Raw genomic sequence first — 20858 nt, 5'->3', positions numbered from 1 at the left:
TTCTTGCTTACATTGTTTCTGATGAGAAATCTGTTGCCACCCATATATTTTTTATTTTGTATGTAATTTTCCTCCTCTGGATGCTCTTAAGACTTTTTCTTAAAACACTGGTTTTTAAGGCTTTGATTTGATGTGCTTTGTTCAGTTTTCACCAAGTTTCTTGTGTTTAAATTTCACTGCACTTCCTGGCTTATAGTTTTCATCAAATGATGAACACTTTTGGCCATGATTTCTGCAATTTTTTCCCTTATGTTCCCTCTTCTCTACTTTCCTACAGGGACTCCTATAGGTATATATTAAGTCACTTGAAGTTGTTCTACAGTGTAGTAAAGCTCTGTTAAAATTAAAAAAAATTCTCTTTTACATCCATTTTTCACTTTGAGTAGTTTATATTGCTCTGTGTTCATGTTCATGATCCTTTCTTCCACAATTTCTGATCTGTCATTAATCTTTAGTTCATACATTTCAGTTTTCATTTCTAGAAGTTTCATTTGGGTCTTTTAAAAATATCTTTTTTATCTATGTGTTTAGTCACTCAGTCGTGTCTGACTCATTGTGACACCATGGACTGTAGCCCGCCAGACTCCTCTGTCCATGCAGGTTCTCTAGGCAAGAATACTGGAGTGGGTTGCCATGCCCTCCTCCAGCGGACCTTCCAACCCAGGAATTGAACCGGGGTCTCCTGCATTGCACATTCTTTTCAGGGGAGCTACCAGGGAAGCCCTTTATATCTGTTATCACTTCAGTCAGTCAGTCATGTCCGACTGTTTATGACCCCATGGACTGCAGCACACCAGACTTCCCTGTCTATCACCAACTCCTGGAGCTTGCTCAAACTCATGTCCATTGAGTCGGTGATACCATAGAACCATCTCATCCCCTGGCGCCCCCTTCTCCTCCTGCCTTCAGTTTTTCCCAGCATCAGGGTCTTTTCCAACGAGTCAGTTCTTTGAATCAGATGGCCAATGTATTGGAGTTTCAGCATCAGTTCTTCCAGTGAACACCCAGGACTGATCTTTAGGATGGACTGGTTGGATCTCCTTGCAGTCCAAATGACTCTCAAGAGTCTTCTCCAACAGCACAGTTCAAAAGCATCAATTCTTTGGCACTTAGCTTTCTTCACAGTCCAACTTTCACATCCATACATGACTACTGGAAAAACCATAGCTTTGACTAGAGGGACCTTTGTCGGCAAAGTAATGTCTCTGCTTTTTAATATGCTGTCTAGATTGGTCATAGCTTTTCTTCCAAGGAGCAAGCATCTTTTAATTTCATGGCTGCAGTCACCATCTGCAGTGATTCTGGAGGTCAAGAAAATAAAGTCTGTCATTGTTTCCCCATCTATTTGCCATGAAGTGGTGGGACCGGATGCCATGATCTTAGTTTTCTGAGTGTTGAATTTTAAGCCAGCTTTTTCACTCTCCTTTTTCACTTTCGTCAAGAAGCTCTTTAGTTCCTTTTCACTTTCTGCCATAGGGGTGGTGTCATCTGCATATCTGAGGTTATTGATATTTCTCCCAGCAACCTTGATTCCAGCTTGTGCTTCATCCAGCCTGGCATTTCGCATGATGTACTGTGCATATAAGTTAAATAAGCAGAGTGACAATATACAGCCTTGACGGACTCCTTTACCAATTTGGAACCAGTCTGTTGTTCCACATCTGGTTTAACTGTTGCTTCTTGACCTGCATACAGATTCCTCTGGAGGCAAATAAGGTGGTCTGGTATTCCCATCTCTTTCAGAATTTTCCGCTGTTTATTGTGATCCACACAGTCAAAAGCTTTAGCATAGTCAATGAAGCAGAAATAGATGTTTTTCTGGAATTCTCTTGCTTTTTCTATGATCTAGTGGATGTTGGCAATTTGATCTCTAGTTGCTCTGCCTTTTCTAAATCCAGCTTGAACATCTGGAAGTTCTTGGTTCATGTACTATTGAAGCCTGGCTTAGAGAATTTTCAGCATTACGTTGCTAGTGTGTGAGATGAATGTAATTCTGCGGTAGTTTGAACATTCTTTAACATTGCCTTTCTTTGGGACTGGAATGAAACCTGAACTTTTACAATCCTGTGGCCGCTGCTGAGTTTGCCAAGTTTGCTGGTATATTAAGTGCAGCCCTCTCACAGCATCATCCTTTAAGATTTGAAATAGCTCAACTCGAATTCCGTCACCTCCGCTAGCTTTGTTCTTAGTGATGTTTCCTAAGGCCCACTTGACTTCACACTCCAGGATGTTTGGCTCTAGGTGAGTGATCACACCATTGTGGTTATCTGGGTCACAAAGATCTTTTTTGTACTGTTCTTCTGTGTATTCTTGCCACCTCTTCTTAATATCTTCTGCTTCTGTTAGGTCCATACCATTTCTGTCCTTTATTGTGCCCATCTCTGCATGAAATGTCCCCGTGGTATCTCTAATTTTCTTGAAGAGATCTCTATGGGGTTTGATTCTAAATGTGATTTCGCCCCTCCTACTGTCTGGTTGGGGCTTCTCCTTTGCCCTTGGAAGTGGGATATCTTTTTTTGGTGGATCCAACATTCTACTGTCGATGGTTGTTCAGAGCTTAGTTGCAATTTTGGAGATTTCACAGGAGAAGATGAGTTCACATCCTTCTACTCTACCATCCTGTTTTTTAAAAATTGTATCTGTATATAAATATGGAATATAGCTAGAATAACCGCTTTAATGTCTTTGTATTTGTGTCAGTTATGGGTTTCAGTGATTGATTTTTCTCTGCATTATGGGTGTTATTGCCTGCTTGTTGGCATGTTTGATTATTCTTAATTGGATTTCAGATGGTATAAATTTTACCTTGTTGGGGACTGGATATTTTTATGTTCTACAAATACTCTTGAGCTACTGTTAAGTCACTTGGAACTAGTTTGATCCTCTCAGGTTTTGCTTTTAAGATTTGTGAGGCAGGATTCTAGCAGTATTCAGTAAGGGGCTACCTATTTCTGACTACTGAGGCGAGACCTTTCTAAATATGTAATATTACTCAATGCCTCATGAATTGAGATTTTGTGTCTAACTGGTGGGAACAAAGTTTGTAACTGGCTCCCTGTGACTCCTGGGTATTTTTAATCTTTTTGAGTGGTTCTTCTTCCTGTCTGAGGACATTTCCTCACACACTGTGCTGGTCAGTATCCTGGTGAATGCTTGAGGAGGGCCCTCTGCAGCTCCCCAGCACAGAGTTCTGTCAGGTACTGCCCAACTCTCAGCTTACCCTCCCTATCTCAGGGAATTTGCTGGGCTTCCCCTGGTTACCCTTCTCTGCTCTGTGCCCTGGAAGATCTCTCAAGACAATGAGCTGGGGCAACTGCAGGGCTCTCCTCATTTTCTTCTCTTCTCTCAGGGATCAATATTCTTCATTTCCTGATGTCCAGTGCCTCAAAAACTACAGTTTCACATATTTTGTCCATTTTTTTCACTGTTTCAGCTGCGATGGTGAATTCAGCCCCTGATATTATATCTTGGTCAGAAGGGGACATTTAACTGGATCTATATCTTCTCATTTGAGCCCAATTTCTTACCTATAGAGTGTATCAATTATATTTCATATAATATTGTTCTATTAATGGGAAATGGATGAGTTACATCAAAATGTTTAAGATAAAACCTTTCACTGTCTTTGGAAACACTTCTTCAGTGTCGGTTAAGAGGAAACTGTTACCACAAGTTTGCTTTTATCAAGAATCAGGAAGTACTATGAGATCAGCATTAGACTTTTTAAAAATGTTGTTTTGTGTAGGAGACTATATCTTTTAGGTATTCAATTGGAAAAGACACTTGTCAGAATTGTCTGGCTGGCTTAGTTCGCTGTATTAAGTTTGATGTCATGTCTACTCATGGCACAAATTCTTCTCATGTGATGCCATTTATTAATGACACAAATTCTTCTGATGTGAGGACAGCTAGTAATGACATAAATTCTTTTTCAAACATTGCTTTAGCATTTTTAATGAGCTTACTAGCTTTTGCTATAATGCTAGGAAATGCTGTGGTCATTTTAGCTTTTGTGGTGGACAAAAATCTTAGACATCGAAGTAATTACTTTTTCCTTAACTTGGCCATTTCGGACTTCTTTGTTGGTAAGTTACATATATTTATTTAAGATAATCTTTCTCGATTATAATTTATTTCTAAAAACATAAAATGAGCTTTTATTATTTCAAAGGACTGTATAAAATTGGGTACTATTAGAAATAAAAAGTTTAAGGATTTAAATTCAGGGGAGGCTGTATGGTACTATATGGGAATGATATATATATGTAAATAAGGTTTGTAGGGGAATTTTCCTCTAAAAACAGTTTCTTTTTATGGAATAAAAATAAGTCCAGTATTGCTTTAATCTAAGAGTTATTTTTGTTTCTGGAGCTATTTTCCTTGCATGTTTAGGTTTATAAGTATTCCTTTTTAAGTAAGCATAGTTTCTTTAATATCACAGTGTTAGAGTTATAGGAAATGATGCATATACTGGTAATTGGGACAATCAGAAAATAGGATGTTCAGGTCAAATAGTATAGCTGATATTATTTTATGATATGATATATCATAGCATGTTGTAAAGCACACCCAACACTAACCTACTTTGTGTATGATATGGTATCATAGTGTTAAATAACTGTAAGATCATAGAAATCAAAGTAATCATTCTTTGAAAATGTACACTTCATAATTTCTTACTGCCTGGTGATCATTTTCCACAATCCTTATAATAGTGAGTGGATAGTGAAAGTCACTCAGTTGTGTCTGACTTTTTGTGACCCCATGGACTGTACAGTCCATGGAATTCTCCAGGCCAGATTACTAGAGTGGGTAGCCTTTCCCTTCTCCAGGGAATCTTTCCAACCCAGGGACTGAACCCAGGCCTCCCACATTGCAGGTGAATTTTTAACAAGCTGAGCCACCAGGAAAGTGCATATCCTTGTAATAATAAGTAAATATGCAGAAGTGTCTACGGCTGATATTGTTTTATAGGACCTCCTAGCTAATTTGTTATTGTGTATAGATACATAAACACTTACAATTATGTTAAAATGGAGCAAAACTAACAGAACACTTAAGTTTAGTGCCTGGAACATAGTGATTGCTCAACTTGTGTTAGTCTTTTCACTCTTGATTTCTCTGTAGACAAATGTCAACTCAAACCAAGTTCACAAATGTTAGTAGAGTACCTACCATGTATAAGTACTGTTAAGTACCAAGTGCAAATAGATGATGAGGAGAGATAGACAGGACTAGATTAATCTGTTTGTTTAATAAACCTTCAAAATAGTACAGTAGATAAGAGAAGTTTAGAAATGACTAACAGGACAAATTGATATGAGAACCTACAAAGACCTACAAAGTGTTATAGGCATTCAGAGGTGGGCGGCAGGGAGCGGTTGGTGGGTGGCAAGGGGAACACATTTTGTTAGAGGATGCTGCTGCTACTGCTGCTAAGTTGCTTCAGTCGTGGCCGACTCTGTGCGACCCCATAGACGGCAGCCCACCAGGCTCTCCCATCCCTGGGATTCTCCTGGCAAGAATACTGGAGTGGGTTGCCATTTCCTTCTCCAATGCATGAAAGTGAAAATTGAAAGTGAAGTCGCTCAGTCGTGTCCGACTCCTAGCGACCCCATGGACTGCAGCCCACCAGGCTCCTCCCTCCATGGGATTTTCCAGGCAAGAGTACTGGAGTGGGGTGCCATTGCCTTTGTTAGAGGATAGTGGCCTCCAAAATGTATGTTAGGGGATGGGAATAATTTCCATAGGCAGAGATGGGGAGGGCAGAGAATTACAAGAATCAACAGCGATATGCTGATAGAAAATCATTGCATATAGCTTTCTAAGTGTGAGCTCCAGGCTGGCTTGTGTGCAAATGGGCTATATGGGAACAGCAAAGGGTGAAGATGGAATAGTTGGAATCTATACAATGAAGGCCTTTGAATACTAGTGTGAGTCTGGATTGGAGCTTATTCAGAAGGCAATGTGACATTTAACTGAGTAACTGGGTTGAAGCTTCACATTAGAGGCATCAGAAGAGATGTAGGAGGTGGGAGAAGCTGGAGCAGGGGGTGGCTTGGTTTCTGAGAATCTTGCAGTGACCTTGGCAGAAATCAGCAGTGAGGCTCTGAGCGAGGGTCAGTTCAGTCACTTAGTCATGTCCAACTCTTTGCAACCCCATGGACTGCAGCATGTCAGGCTTTCCTGTCCATCACCAACTCCTGGAGCTTGCTCAAACACATGTACATTGAGTCAGCAATGCCATCCAACCACTTCATCCTCTGTTGTCCCCTTCTCCTCCTGCCTTCAGTCTTTCTCAGCATCAGGGTCTTTTCCCAGGAGTCAGTTCTTGCCATCAGGTGGCCAAAGTATTGGAGTTTCAGCATCAGTCCTTCCAATGAATATTCAGGACTGATTTCCTTTAGGATTGACTGGTTGGATCTCCTTGCAGTCCAAGGGACTCTCAAGAGTCTTCTCCAACACCGCAGTTCAAAAGCATCAATCCTTCGGCACTCAGTTTTCTTTATAGTCCAACTCTCACATCCATACATGACTGCTGGAAAAACCATAGCCTTGACTAGACAGAAATGTGTTGGCAAGGTAATGTCTCTGCTTTAAGTAAAAAGCAGAGACATTACTTTGCCAATGAGGGTAAGAGTGGAAATAAGTTTAGGAGGCGAGATGCAATGGGGGTGGGGTTGTCAGGCAGGAGAAAGACGTGTTAAAGACCGAGTTCTGGAGACGAGAGAAGTATGACATTCCTCAGAGAAATAGGGAGCATTTGGGAAAGCGGTTTATGCTTCTGATATTGCAATGATAAAAGTTTTGGAGGAAACCTCTAGTTGGAAACATTGACTTAAGAATCCAGGTATAGAAATGACAGGATCACAGAAAAAAGTGGAGAACTAATATAGAAGCATTAAAAACATGCAGCAGTCTCATTTTTCTCCTCAGTTCTGCCCTCCAGGTAACCAACACCAACAACTTGATATAGATCCTTCCACATCACTCTCTTTGCTCACATGTGCAAGGGTGTGTGCTCAGTTGCTCAGTCACGTCCGACTCTTTGTGACCCCATGGACTGTAGCCTGCTAGACTCCTCTGTTCCATGGGATTTTTCCAGGCAAGAATACTGGAGTGGGCTTCCATTTTCTTCTCCAGGGGTTCTTCCTGACCCAGGGACTGAACCCAAATCTCCTGCATTGACAGGCGGGTTCTTCACTGCTGAGCCACCAGGGAAGCCCTTTATGCTCACAGATAAAAGTGAAAGTGAAGTCAGTCGTGTCTGACCCTTTGCTACCCCACGGACTGTAGCCTATCAGGCGTCTCTGTCCATGGGATTTTCCAGGCAAAAGTACAGGAGTGGGTTGCCATTTCCTTCTCCAGGGGATCTTCCCGACCCAGGGATCAAACCCGGGTCTCCTGCATTGTAGGCAGATGCTTTACCCTCTGAGCCACAAGGGAAGCCTGCACAGATAAATACACGAGTATATTTATGTGAACAGAGAATATTCTATTATAAATATATGTATCCCCCTCCTTCTTCACAGAGCTGTACAACTTTTAGATGATACTCAACATTTAAAATGGATGATGTATTTTGACTATTCCAAAGGAAGTAAGGACTTGTATACCTCATGGTCAGAAGGGATGGGGTAAAAATATATCCAAGGGAGAAAGACTGAGGCCTGAAGCTTTTGAATGAAGATGGTTCTAGACAAGAACAGAGTGCCTCTGTATAAGGCCCAGGGTCAGCATCATGGCAGGCCTACCATTGTGGTCTTGAGCATCACAATCTGTGGTTCCTCTTTGAGAAATGTCCCTGCAGATGTGATGACTCAGCAGTCCTGGCGGTCCTCCTCTATCGTCAGGTGGATGGGAAAAGAAATGGCTTTGCTCCTGATGACAGCAGCTGGACACGGGCCAGAATCTCTCTTAAGCAGCTGGTCTCATCCTTCACATTTTCCCTGCCCCCTGCCAGCTCCATCCAGAGGTCCACTGATCTAATACAATAGTCACCATGACAGCACACGGCTTGGCAGCGTCTTCGAGAGCATTTTGTAACTAGATTTGAATTTTGTGTCAATGCTGTTCCTTCTCCTTTGCCATGCTCGGAAGTGTGTCTTTATAGCTCTGAGCCTATAGGAACTCACGGTGGTGGTGGGCCAAGATGGGCCTTGTGAGAGATTTTCTGTAGCTGTAAGATAGCCATTCTTAATATTTAGGGTCATGAGATCCAGAGCTCCACATCCATGTGGTGATGCCAGTGCAGGTTAGAGCATCACGTGCTCCATATGGTGGGCTTTCTGGCTGAATGTCCTCTTGTCACAGGTTTTTGAACTGGCCTCCTATAGAAGTAATTTCTTAAAATTTTTGCCACCTGAGCAGCTTCCTAGGCTGAATTTAGTTGAAAAGGAAAGATTTATTGAGGAAAAATTTCAGTATCAGGTGCATTAACATATCTCATCTATATATTATTCCAGAAAAACATTATTTATATCTATGAGTGAGTGAGTGAAGTCGCTCAGTCGTGACCGACTCTTTGCGACCCCATAGACTGTAGCCTACCAGGCTCCTCTGTCCATGGGATTTTCCAGGCAAGAATACTGGAATGGATTGCCATTTCCTTCTCCAGGGGATCTTCCCAACCCAGGGCTTGAACCCGGGTCTCCCACATTGTAGACAGATGCTTTACCATCTGAGCCACTAAATTATCACATGACCAATGCTTCCATCTATGGGTACCTTTTTCATATCTACATTTGTGTGGGTATGTATGGGCTACAAAGCACATGATGGGTGATCCAGACAGTATCTTCAAGGGCAAAAGGTTATTGTTGATGACAGAGTCTGAACCACATTTTCAGGATGGCAAAGTGTATCTTTAGTATAACTCAGAAGTATTGTGGGTTCAGTTCCAGACTGCTGCAATAAAGCAAAAATCAAAATAAGAGTCACATGAATTTTTTGGTTTCTCAGTGCATGTAAAAAGTATAGCTGCAGTCTACTAAGTATGCAATAACATTATGTCTAAAAAAATAATGTACACACCTTAATTTAAAAATATTCTGTGGTAAAAAATGCTAACCATTTTCCAAGCCTTAACACAGTCATAATCTTTTTGCTCATGGGAAGGTCTTGCCTTGATGTTGATGGATGCTGACTGATCAGGGTGGTGGGTGCTGAAAGCTGGGGTGCCTGTGGCAATTTCCTAAAATGAGACAACACTGAAATTTGCCACATTCGTTGGCTCTTCCTTTCCCTTGAATACTTACAGGTCATTCTAGGGTTATTAATCGGCTTAATTGCAATGTTGTTATGTCTCATGGAATAGGGAAACCTGAGGAGACGAGGAAATGGCAGGCTGGTGAGGCAGTCAGAACACACCCAACATTTATGAAGCTCACTGAATTATTTGGGCAAAGTTCATGGAGCTCCAAAACAATTAAAACAGTAACGTCAAAGATCACCACAACAAACATAATAATAAAAAAATAAAAATATTGTGAGAAGTAGCAAATGTGACATAGAGACGCAAAAGAAGCGAATGCTATTGGAAGAAATACCGCTGCCAGACTCTGCTCGATGCAGGGTTGCCATGAACCTTCCATTCATAATAAATGCAGTATCCGTGAAGTGCAACAAAGCGAAGCATAACAGAGTGAAGTGTGCTGGTACCTTGAGGCCTCAGGTCCGGACTCTTCTCTTTCCGTCTGTGTAAGTCAGCTTGGGTTGCCCCAACAGAACAACCACAGTCTGAGTAACCTTATAGCAGTTCACTCTCTCAGAGCTCTGGAGGCTAGGACATCCCAGGTGCCAGTTGACTTGGTGCCTGGTGAGGGCTCTCCTCTGGCCTGTAGATGGCTGCCATCTTGCTTCATCCTCATCTGGCCTTGAGAGACAGCGAGCGAGTGAGCTTCCTGGTGTTTCTTCCTCTAAGGACACTAAGCTTGTTGGATTAGGGCTCTGCCCTTACAACCTAATTTAACTTTAATTACCCCCTTAGAGGCCCTATCACTCTGGGGATTCGGGCTTCAGCATGTGAATTTTGGGGGAGGGTGACACAAACGTTCAGTCCATAACACCCTCAATACAATCACTGTTATACACACATTGCTCTGTTGGTCCAAAGAATTCACTAGGGCTTTCAGCTTTCCCTCTACCTTTTGACTGTCATTTTCTCATGGAAGATGCAGTTTTGTTTTGTTTTTAACTTTATTTTTAATTGGAGGATAATTGCTTTACAATACTGTGTTGGAGACCCAGGTTCGATCCCTGGGTCGAGAAGATCCTCTGGAGAAGGAAATGGCAACCCACTCCAGTACCCTTGCCTGGAAAATCCCATGGACAGAGGAATGTGGTAGGCTACAGTCCATGGGGTCACAAAGAGTTGGACATGACCGAGTGACTTCACTTTCACTTTTCTGCCATATATCAATATGAATCAGTCATAGCTATATATATGTCCCTTCCTCTTGAATCTCCCTTCCACTTTCCACAAGATGCAGCTTCTTAACTGGCTTCAGAAAGAAGGGGCTATACAGGATTGACAGCAATTTTTAATGAAAATAGACTTCCCCATTTTCATCTACTCATTCATCCGATACTGATTTATTTTGAACCAGGCACCCTTTTAGGTGCTGGGGATATATCAGGGAAAATACAGTAAAAAAAAAAAAAAAAATCCCTGCCCTCATGGTGCTTGTACTTTTTCAGGGAACATGGGTGGGGAGACAGACAATAAACAATATAAATAAATGAATAAAATTACATGACATTTTAGAGGGTGATCATTTGCTACTGAGAAAAACACAGTGGGGAGGAAGTATGTTAGAGGTAGAGGTTATAGTGTTAACTTCAGGGGTGGGGCTCTCTGAGGAAGATTCACTTGAGTAAACAGAAGGAGCCTTGAGTAAACAGAAGGGAAGTGTGCTGCATGTCAGGATACCCATGCAAGGATCTGAGGGTGTGGGTGTGGGTGTGGTGTATTTGAGGTCAGATAGGGTGAAGATATATCACTGTCAGCAAAGGTCCATACAGTCAAAGCTCTGTTTTTTCCAATAGTCATGTATGGATGTGAGAGTCGGACCATGAACTGAGTGCGAAAGAATTGATGCTTTTGAATTGTCGTGTTGGGAAGACTTTTGAGAGTCTCTGGGACTGCAAGAAGATCAAACAACTCAATACTAAAGAAAATCAACCCTGAATATTCACTGGAAGGGCGGATGCTGAAGCCGAAGCTCCAATACTTTGGCCACCTGATGTGAAGAGCCAACTCTTTGAAAAGACCCTGATGCTGGGGAAGATGGAAGGCCAAAGGAGAAGGGGGCAGCAGAGGATGAGACAGCTAGATAGCATCACTGACTCAATGGACATGAATTTAAGCAAACTCTGGGAGACAGTGGAGGACACAGGAGCCTGAGTTGCTGCAGTTCCTGGGGTTGCAAAGAGTCAGACGTGACTTAGTGACTGAACAACAACAAGGGTGAAGAGGAGCGAGCCAGGAGTGGAGGAGTAGCAGAGGGTTTTTTCTCTCACACTCTCCCTACCTCTTGCCTGGAAAATCCCATGGATGGAGGAGCCTGGTGGGCTGCAGTCCACGGGGTCGTGAAGAGTCAGACACGACGGAGCAACTTCACTTTCACTTTCATGCATTGAAGAAGGAAATGGCAACCCACTCCAGTGTTCTTGCCTGGAGAATCCCAGGGACAGGAGCCTGGTGGGCTGTGCGTCTATGGGGTCGCACAGAGTCGGACATGACTGACATGACTTAGCAGCAGTCCCTACCTTACAGAGTTTCTATGACAGTTAGATGAGATGATATACGTAATGCACACAGGACAGTGTCTGGCATATGGTAACTGTACAATACCTATTACCTGTTATTAATTTATTTGAGTTAAATGTGTGAGCCATTAGTCAGCTCTAGATGTTGTGAAAAATACGAAGACCGACTTCCAACATGGTCCCAATCTTAACACGTGACAATGTTATAAAGTAGGATGTGTCTGTACACAAGAGAGGGAGAGATGACTGAGATGCCAGGAGAGGGCAAGGTGACAAAGGGTCACTTCTACCTAGGAAGTTCCAATAAAGATGATAAGAAAGATATCCTTTTTTTTACACTAAGTGAAGAATGAGAAGGAGTTAAATAGACTTCTCTGTAGAAGAGAGATCTTTAAGGAAGAAGAATGTTCTTGGCAAAAGCAAAAAGATGTGGCAATGTGAGATGTGTTTAGGGGAAGGGCGGTCCATCCTGTCTGGGTTGGATCATGAACACAAAACATGTTGGGACCTGAACTTAATTTGGAAAGTAATAAGGAGCCATTGAAGGTATGATGTTTGTGACAGCTATTTTTAAAATGACATTTAAAGAACATGTAAGAGATCAGTACTGAATTTGTTGATGAAATACCATGAATTTCTAAATTATAATCAAGCAGGTTTGGTCATTTTAGATAGTTCATTGTGTCGTGTTTGCGTCTCTTCGTATTTATTGATATGTGCTATATTTTTTAACCTTCATTTTTTCCCCCCATGCAGGTGTGATCTCCATTCCTTTATTCATCCCTCACAAGCTCTTCAACTGGAAGTTTGAAAATAACATTTGTGTCTTTTGGCTCACTACTGACTATCTTTTGTGTACAGCATCTGTGTATAACATCGTACTCATCAGCTTTGATCGATACCAGTCAGTCTCAAATGCTGTAAGTCAAAACATTAATTTATCCTGCTTAGAAGATTAGATATTTGTAAATTTTATAAATTCTGGTTCCCTAAGCAAAAATTTTTGTTTGTTTGTTTAATTGACCAACCTTAGAGAAGCCTGATTACCCTTTTGTTGGCACTAAATTCTCACTGGCTGTTAGGGAACACTTTCTGTGTGTTTGGTTAAGTCACTCCCCTGCGTCCAATGAGAATCGGAAAATGTCCAACAGAATCCAAGGCAAGTTGTGAGAAGTGGTAAACTGAGTCTGCAGTAGGTTGGATATGCATGAGTCTCACAGTAGGTTTATCTGTTCAACTCCTTAGAAAACTTGAGACCTAAATGTATTCTTCACGATTGAACTTGGTGGGCAGGTAGAAAGACTCCCAGACTTCTGCATGTCATGAGGAAATTAATTTTGAATGACCAAAGGAAAAAACAGTGTACAGGGAAGCCACAGGCTATACCAGTAGAACTAACCAGTGCCAGTTTAGGACCCAGGCCAAGCAAGTCTGAACTAACCAAGATCTGGAACAGTCTCATCAATTAGTTCATGACAGTTCTTAAGCAAGCTAAATTTATCAGCAACAAGGGAGAGAATAAGATTGATGTTAGTAAGGATGAAGGATGGGAGGAGGCCACAGAAATAATGGGACAGTGATCTGAAGAGTCTGAGGCCTTCACTCCCGAGTCCCAGGGACCTAAATGTATAGGGAATGATTTTGTGACAGGCATTTTGTTAAGGACTGGAATACAGCACTGAATCTGCAGTCTTTTTTTTTTTTTTTTTTTTTTGAGGAACATAACAGTCTAATGTGGAAATGGATCCATAAACAAAGGGACTAAGTGTGGTGCTGGAGGCATTGAGAGGCTAGGGACAGCTCTGTCCTGGGAGAGCTGTGCATCTTGGAGGCAGACAGGACTGGGAGGGTGCATTGGATAAGGATAGGATAAAATACCATTACAAAGAGATTCCAAAATGCTGAGACTCAGACTATAAGGCAGAAGTTAATTTCTCTCTCATAGAACAGTTCAGGAAGATTAGAAGGCTCTGCTCCAGGAGCTCACCCAGGGACCCAGGCTCTGTACTCTCTAGAGCAGGCACTTATGACCTCTGTTGCAATTGCTCAAATAAAACTTTATCATCCAAATATTTGGTGGGCCACACGTGCTCCATGATCAGTGGTTTGCTGACCCCCATCCTAAGTCATTAACCTCCTTGGCATGCTCAAATTCAAGTTGTTGTCATTTCAGGTTTCAGAAAAGAAGAGCAGAAGGCAGAAGTCCAGGGCAAAGGATTTTCTTTTAACCAAGTAGTGCAGAATCACACAATCATTTCCACTCACCTTTCACTGGTGAAATGTAGTCACATGGCCTTACCTTATTGTAAGGGAAGCCAGGAAGTGTGTTCTCTAGCTGAGCTGCCATATGGCAAGGAAGAAGTAGAGAATGGGATGTGGTGGGACAGCCAGACACTTGACATTGAGTACTTCACTGGCACCAGAGTCCACTGCAGTTTGTACTGGATAAACTCTGGAGAGAGTACAGATCAGTTTGGATTAGCAATCCAGAAGCGTATAATCTATTTTTCAAACTGCAGGTAGTAACTCATTATTGAGTCATGAAGTCAGTTCAGTGGCTTGGTACATCACTTTTTCTTAGAATGAAAAAACATGAAAACAAGTAGAACAGAACTTACAAATTAGAGTAAATCAGAGTACCCTGTGTAGAATAAAGGTAAGAACTGTTTTATGAATACTTCTGTCAGTATCCTTAAGGGTTTAAAATGCATTTCTTACTTGAGGTTACAGTCAAAATGTTTGAAAAGCAGTGCTAATTATTTAATTATCTTCCCTATTTGTACTTTAAACATTTCCTTTCCTTCTGTGTCTTCTTTTTAATCTCAACTGAGTGTTTCTAGTTAGTGTTCACTGGGACATTTCTTCATTGCAGGCTCAAGCTCTTGAGTGAACCTCAGGTTTGTGTAAAGGAAAGGGGTGGCTTTCCCAGTTAGAAAAAAGGCTTAGACATTACAGAGAGTTGAGGAGTGATGCCCAGAGAGGAAAATGGATGGGTTTATTTCTTGGTCTTGCCCTGAGAAATTCCCTGACAATGCAGGCTGTAAACTTGGTGAGGGCCAGGTCAGCTGGACCCGGGTCCCTAGCACACGGCAGAGACAAGTGTAACAGGTGCTAGAGGCAGCGGTGTGTGAATGCTCACGGGGGTGCGCAGGCAGCACCAGCACCTCTGTTGGCTGAGTTCCAGCACAGCTGTAGGAAGCCAGAAGGAAACCTTCAAAGACCACAGGAGCTCGTAGGAAGTGATCATGGGGAACAGAGCCCTTGCTGTAGCTAAAAGTCAAGAAGACAGCGTAACAGGTCAGGGTAACAGGAGGGGCTTGAGAAATGGGAATCTGACAATAACTGAGGAAAGGAAGGTTCAATGCAAACGGCCATGCCTGACAAGCACTTAGAATGGCCCTGCAATCCCATCTCATTATTAACACCAGCACATTCCAGGAGCTGCTCTGCCTCACAAAAGAAATCTGACTGACAGAATGCTTGGATGTCTTATGGAAGTGGGGAAGGAGGCAGGGTAAGAGGAGACATCCTGAATAATGGACATATTCTGTAAAAGGTGAGAAGCGGGCCACGGATGAATTTCAGGGAGGCATGGGCCTGGATTCAAGCAATTTTGAACTGTCATCTGTCTAACATGCTACCCAGAGATGAGGGAAGAGACTGGCATCATCATCTCAATTCCCCTGGATGTCTGTTATTCCATTTGACCTTATACATAACAGAAAAGAGATCACTTTCCAGCGTATTGTACCATATCATTACAAAGGCTGAACAAAGCAATTAAAAAACTAAATGCAGTTTTATGACCATCTGGGTATTGTTACTATCTTCATAATCATTAGACTTAAGTGCAAGTATTAATTAGTGGTATGAGAAGCAGAAGGCAAAAAGATGTACTGTACATGGGAGCTTGTGGTTAGCACCATATACATTTTAGGTTAGCCTCAGAAATACCAGTAATTTGGAAAAAGGGTAAAAAAAAGGGGGAAAAGAAAACAATTCTAAAAAAGTAACTTAAAAAATTTAAACAAACCTCCTTTTACCTCTAGCCCATTGGTGAGCCCTCCTCAGCACATACAAGCCATTAAAGAAAGACAGTGCTTGGCACTGTTATACCCTTTTAATAAAAATGAGAACATACTTCAGGACAAGACTTAAAAACTCAGAGAAAATGGTACTTGAAAGATGGTGAAAAGGGAAGTGTGTTCCCACGTCATGGGTAAATCATTTCCTTTCCCTTGAGTATAAGCAGAGAAACATGGAACATGGCTGGAAGAAATCTTACTGATCTGAAAGGGGTTTGGAGACATTGTCTGCTCCAAGTCCCCTTAGAAAAGTCTTGGGTCGCATGGTTACCCCTAATACGGGTAGTTGGCATCTTAGATTTCTTATAGAAGATATTCTTTAAGATTTTAGAATCTATCAAAGGTCCTGGGATCTGAGAGCAATCCTCCCCCACAGAATCTCATCTTTTCTGATAGAAGCCTGTCCCTGTGCTCAAGTGGGCTTAGAATATTCTTCACTCCTAAAAAAGACCGTGGCACTCACCACAGCCACGTCTCCCTAAGTGGCTGGCCACCATTGCTTCAGTACCATTTTTGCTGGGTGGATACGTTTGTAGAAAGAAATGTTAGATTCTGCTCGTAACACTGTAGTCTCTCCCTACAGCTGATTTAGCTCTCTTTCTTTTTGTGCATCATCTTGTGGGAGGAATGTAAGAGTTCTGTCCTTTTCGACCCCACCTGGAAGGCTCAGCATAAATTGCAGAATAGGTTCTGTCTTTCAAACTTTTTTTACTGTGATTTCAGTGATAAATGCATTTTACACTATGATTCGGTACGCACATTTCTCTCTCTCTTATGTATATTTATTAATGTTTTCCCAAAGCAAGAGTTTCATCAAACAATACATATCCTTATGATGTGTGATGCATTCTGACATTGATTATCCCAATTTGTTAAAAATGCTGCTCACGACCCAGCTGGCAGGTTAAAAGCACTGTGAACATGTTCAGTCAGTTTCAGTTAACAGTTCAGATTAGTGTCTGTGGACTAGGAAAAATTGTGTTCTTCTTTTAGATATTAACCTTGACATTTTCCGTAGTGTCAGATGTTTAACCTTAAACTGTAAGAAAGCCTACATCTCGGCCCAGGGTTCACCAAAACCAAACCCTCTGCCCCAGCCCAATCACATTACCCAGATTCAGTGACCAGCTCCACTGTGCACATCACGGAAACTCCTGAGGGCTGACGGTATGCTTTGTGCAATCAACATGTGCTCAGTGTATTAAAAATAATTTATTTGGTTTCTTTTAGGTGTCTTACAGAGCTCAACATACTGGGACCTTGAAGACTGTGACTCTGATGGTGGCCGTCTGGGTGGTGGCCTTCTTAGTGCATGGGCCAATACTAGTTTCAGAGGCTAGGAAGGAATTGGGGACGGATTGCAAACCTGAATTCCTTGAAAAATGGCATATCCTTGCCCTCACGTTACTCTTCGAATTCGTGATCCCAGTCTTGCTAGTGGCTTATTTCAACATGTATATTTACTGGAGCCTATGGAAGCGCAGTCATCTCAGTAGGGGGCATTCTGGATTCATTTCTGCCCCTTCCAGTAGCAGTGGATGCTCATTCAGGAATGGACTGTTTTCGAGGCCATCTCTTTCCAACCTGGAGGAATCAGCAGCATCCCTTCGTTCTGAGAAATCAGGAAGAAAGAGCAGCCTCTTGTCTTCCTTAAGATCCCAGATGAATAGTTTAACTGCTTCCAAAACGAGCTCTCTCTCCCATTCAGATTCCCTAGCTCTTCACCAAAGGGAACATCTTGAGTTGCGCAGAGGCAAGAAACTAGCCAAGTCACTGGCCATTCTCTTGGGTGTTTTTGCTGTTTGCTGGGCTCCCTACTCTCTGTTCACAATTATTCGTTCATGTCATAGCACACACTCAGATCTCTCAAACGCTGTGTACGAGTTCACATTTTGGCTTCAGTGGTTCAATTCCTTTGTCAATCCTTTTTTGTATCCCTTGTGTCACAAGAGTTTTCAGAAGGCCTTCTTGAAATTATTTCGTGTGAAAAAGCAGTCCATACTATCACATAATCGGTCAACATCTTCTTAAAGATAATCGTTTTGCTTATGTAAATTTCAGCCTTGCTCTCACTTAAATGAGTCTGGCTTTCATCGTGCCCTTTCCACTCTACTGAAAAAGTCCATAAAAATGTAACACTTGAAAACTTAAACCAACAAATAAAAAACCCCTGGAACCTAGAAGTCAGTGGAAAATTATTCTGGTGAATAAAAACAACATTATTAGAAACTGACAATAATATTTTTGTAAACTCAGAGCCACAAAAGCACTATATTTTTCTCAGTCATCACCTCTTCTTTGTCTTTTAGATCTTAAGATAACTTTGATTGTGAAATTCAAAAATTTTGGTTTTCTTTCTAGATGTTCAGTGTTGCTACAGTCTTGAGTGAATTTCCATTTTCATTTTACAGTGATGAAAACTCATCGTGTTTTAAGATCATTCCGCAAAGCATACAAAAGGAAAAAGAGCTCTTTAGCCCTTTTTCCTGGGGGTGGGTAACGCTGTTATGGTCGCTGGGCAGGTGAATTAGGGTTTGAGTGAGGGTGAGGAGGTGAGGATGCTCAGATGAAAGAGCAGAGGGCATGTATACTTCCACACTCTGCATTCCTGATCCGAGAAAAGAAGGAAGTGTGGGGTAATGGGGGAAAGAGGAGGTCACTGCAGCTCTTGAAGGTTCTCAATGAAGTTATCTTGGAGTCCCTGGCAATCATAGGAGGACAGGGTGAGGGATAGGTAATGGGTTGAAAGGATGGCTTTCCCGTTTCCTTCCTTCCCCTTGTCCTAACTTGCACATCAGCTAAAACTTCTCCATGAGAAAATATGAAAGAATGAGAAAGGCTAAGAGATGCAAAAGGACTATAAGATTAAACCTGATGTATCTGGTATAACATTCACAGAACTAGTATGTGTCAATAATTATGAATCAAATATATTTCTGTCTTTGATCTTTTAACTCATGTGCTCAGTATTTTATATTGCAGTGCTCAGAGTGATTCCTTCACTATGCAGTTAATGTAGGTTATACCTAACTGATGAGTTGCATTTTATTAGTCTCGTGACATTTTGTTCTTTTTGTCATTATTAATTTTTTATAGTATTCTTTACCTGTCTTTGTCATAACATTTCATTGTGATTTCATAGTTAATCTCTTCAATAAGATTTTACCAGTATTTCTTCTACAATTTCTTACAATTCTTATAATACAGATTAGTCATTTTCATATCTTAGATCTTTTAAACTTTTGATTCATCAAAAACATTAAAATATGAAAATCTTTGAAGTATATCATAAATGCTGAGAAATGCACATGGTTTTTTATATACACTTACACATTAACATTAGTTTCAAAATAGGAAATATGTTCGATATTCAATCATAATTAAAAAATTTGAGAAATAAACCCTCATAAACACACAAGTTTTTACAATGCTGTAGCTTGTTAGTTTTGACATTTATAAATCACTAGTTGTGGATTTCATCTCATTACTGGAGGTTTGAATGATCATTGAACGGAGTGGCCCCATGAAAACTTTTTCCAGTTGAACCTTGGAGGAAACATGCCTAAATAGTCATATGTATTTTCTAAAGTCAGAAAACGTAATATGTATTGTATTTCATTCAATCCAAGATACTGTCCATCTAAGACATACCATCTTACATTATAAAAGAGAAAATGCTGCAGATTGTCTATGCAACAAGGTTTAAAAGAATCACACTTGTAGGTAAGTCCCATTCTAATTTCAGAATTGTTGAAAAGTGAGAAATGTATGTTTCAGAAGTGATGAAATGTGAGCCAGGTATGAGAAATGCACAGAACAGGGCTAATCTTCTATGAAGTGAGATTCTGAATAAAATACTTTTGATGGTACATTCAGGTATTCATGAAACAAATGTGAATTAGGAGTCTATCACATATTAGCTACTTAGTATAAAGATGACTGTGAACCTTGACAATAAGGTTTAGATTCCCTGGGGCAGAAATATTATTGGGTTGGCCAAAAAGTTTGTTTGAGTTTTATCATAAGATCTCACAGAAAAGCCCAAATAGTTTTTTTGCCAACCCAATATATTGGGGTTCTCTTAGTACAGTGCACTTCATAGCTATTTATTGAAAAGGCACGCACACGAGGCATTTTCCTTAAAAAGGGAATGTCAGTCTCAGTCTTTTAAATCTGCACTGTAAGAACTTTTAAAATGTTTTTCATTATAATGAAAATATATGTACTTATTATAAAAAGACAACAGTTAAACAATTTCTTTACCCAAAAACCAGCTACAATTATTAGTTTTGTGTAGATGTTTCTAAAGAAAAGAATGATATAATCCTATTTTCTAGAAACATATTTATATATCTAAACTTTGATATAACCGCCTATAGATATCCTCAAGTGAGACTTATCATAAAATGAAACTTCCTATTCTAGTATGAGTAATTACTAGCCTCCACTTCCCAGTATAACTGGTTTATAAGTACTTACTAAATTTTAAAATTAAAGATATTTATTTTAAAATTATTTAAAAATACATATTAAAAAAACGAAAGTTCAGTTCAGGTCAGTCACTCAGTCGTGTCCGACTCTTTGTGACCCCATGAATTGCAGCCCGCCAGGCCTCCCTGTCCATCACCAACTCCCAGAGTTTACCCAAACTGATGTCCATCGAGTCGGTGATGCCATCCAGCCATCTCATCCTGTCGTCCCCTTTTCCTCCTGCCCCCAATCCCTCCCAGCATCAGGGTCTTTTCCAGTGAGTCAACTCTTCGCATGAGGTGGCCAAAGTATTGGAGTTTCAGCCTCAGCATCAGTTCTTCCAGTGAACACCCAGGACTGATCTCCTTTAGGACGGACTGGATGGATCTCCTTGCAGTGCAAGGGACTCTCAAGAGTCTTCTCCAACACCACAGTTCAAAAGCATCAATTCTTCGGCACTCAGCTTTCTTCACAGTCCAACTCTCACATCCATACATGACCACGGGAAAACCCATAGCCTTGACTAGACGGACC

At 41.1% G+C, this 20858-nt stretch overlaps 1 protein-coding gene across 1 annotated transcript; it reads left to right on the top strand.

Annotated features, from left to right (window-relative positions):
* The first annotated feature begins 3832 nt into the window (after positions 1–3832).
* HRH4 (histamine receptor H4) lies at positions 3833–17885 on the top strand. The gene is made up of 3 exons (XM_052660608.1): positions 3833–4085; positions 12526–12689; positions 17085–17885. Exons 1-3 carry the CDS (start codon positions 3833–3835, stop codon positions 17883–17885), a joined length of 1218 nt encoding a protein of 405 aa, XP_052516568.1.
* The last annotated feature ends 2973 nt before the right edge of the window (positions 17886–20858 follow it).

The sequence above is a fragment of the Budorcas taxicolor genome, chromosome 22 (assembly GCF_023091745.1).
Source record: "Budorcas taxicolor isolate Tak-1 chromosome 22, Takin1.1, whole genome shotgun sequence".
NCBI lineage: Eukaryota > Metazoa > Chordata > Mammalia > Artiodactyla > Bovidae > Budorcas > Budorcas taxicolor.
This window is presented reverse-complemented; position numbering and strand designations above follow the sequence as displayed.

What these genes read in the sequence shown, in the direction of transcription:
- HRH4 (XM_052660608.1), top strand. Translation starts at nt 3,833, where the DNA reads ATGTCTACTCATGGCACAAATTCTTCTCATGTGATGCCATTTATTAAT. An exon ending in CATTTCGGACTTCTTTGTTG is followed by an intron (nt 4,086 to 12,525) that starts GTAAGTTACATA and finishes CCCCCCATGCAG; the next exon opens with GTGTGATCTCCATTCCTTTA. An exon ending in ACCAGTCAGTCTCAAATGCT is followed by an intron (nt 12,690 to 17,084) that starts GTAAGTCAAAAC and finishes GGTTTCTTTTAG; the next exon opens with GTGTCTTACAGAGCTCAACA.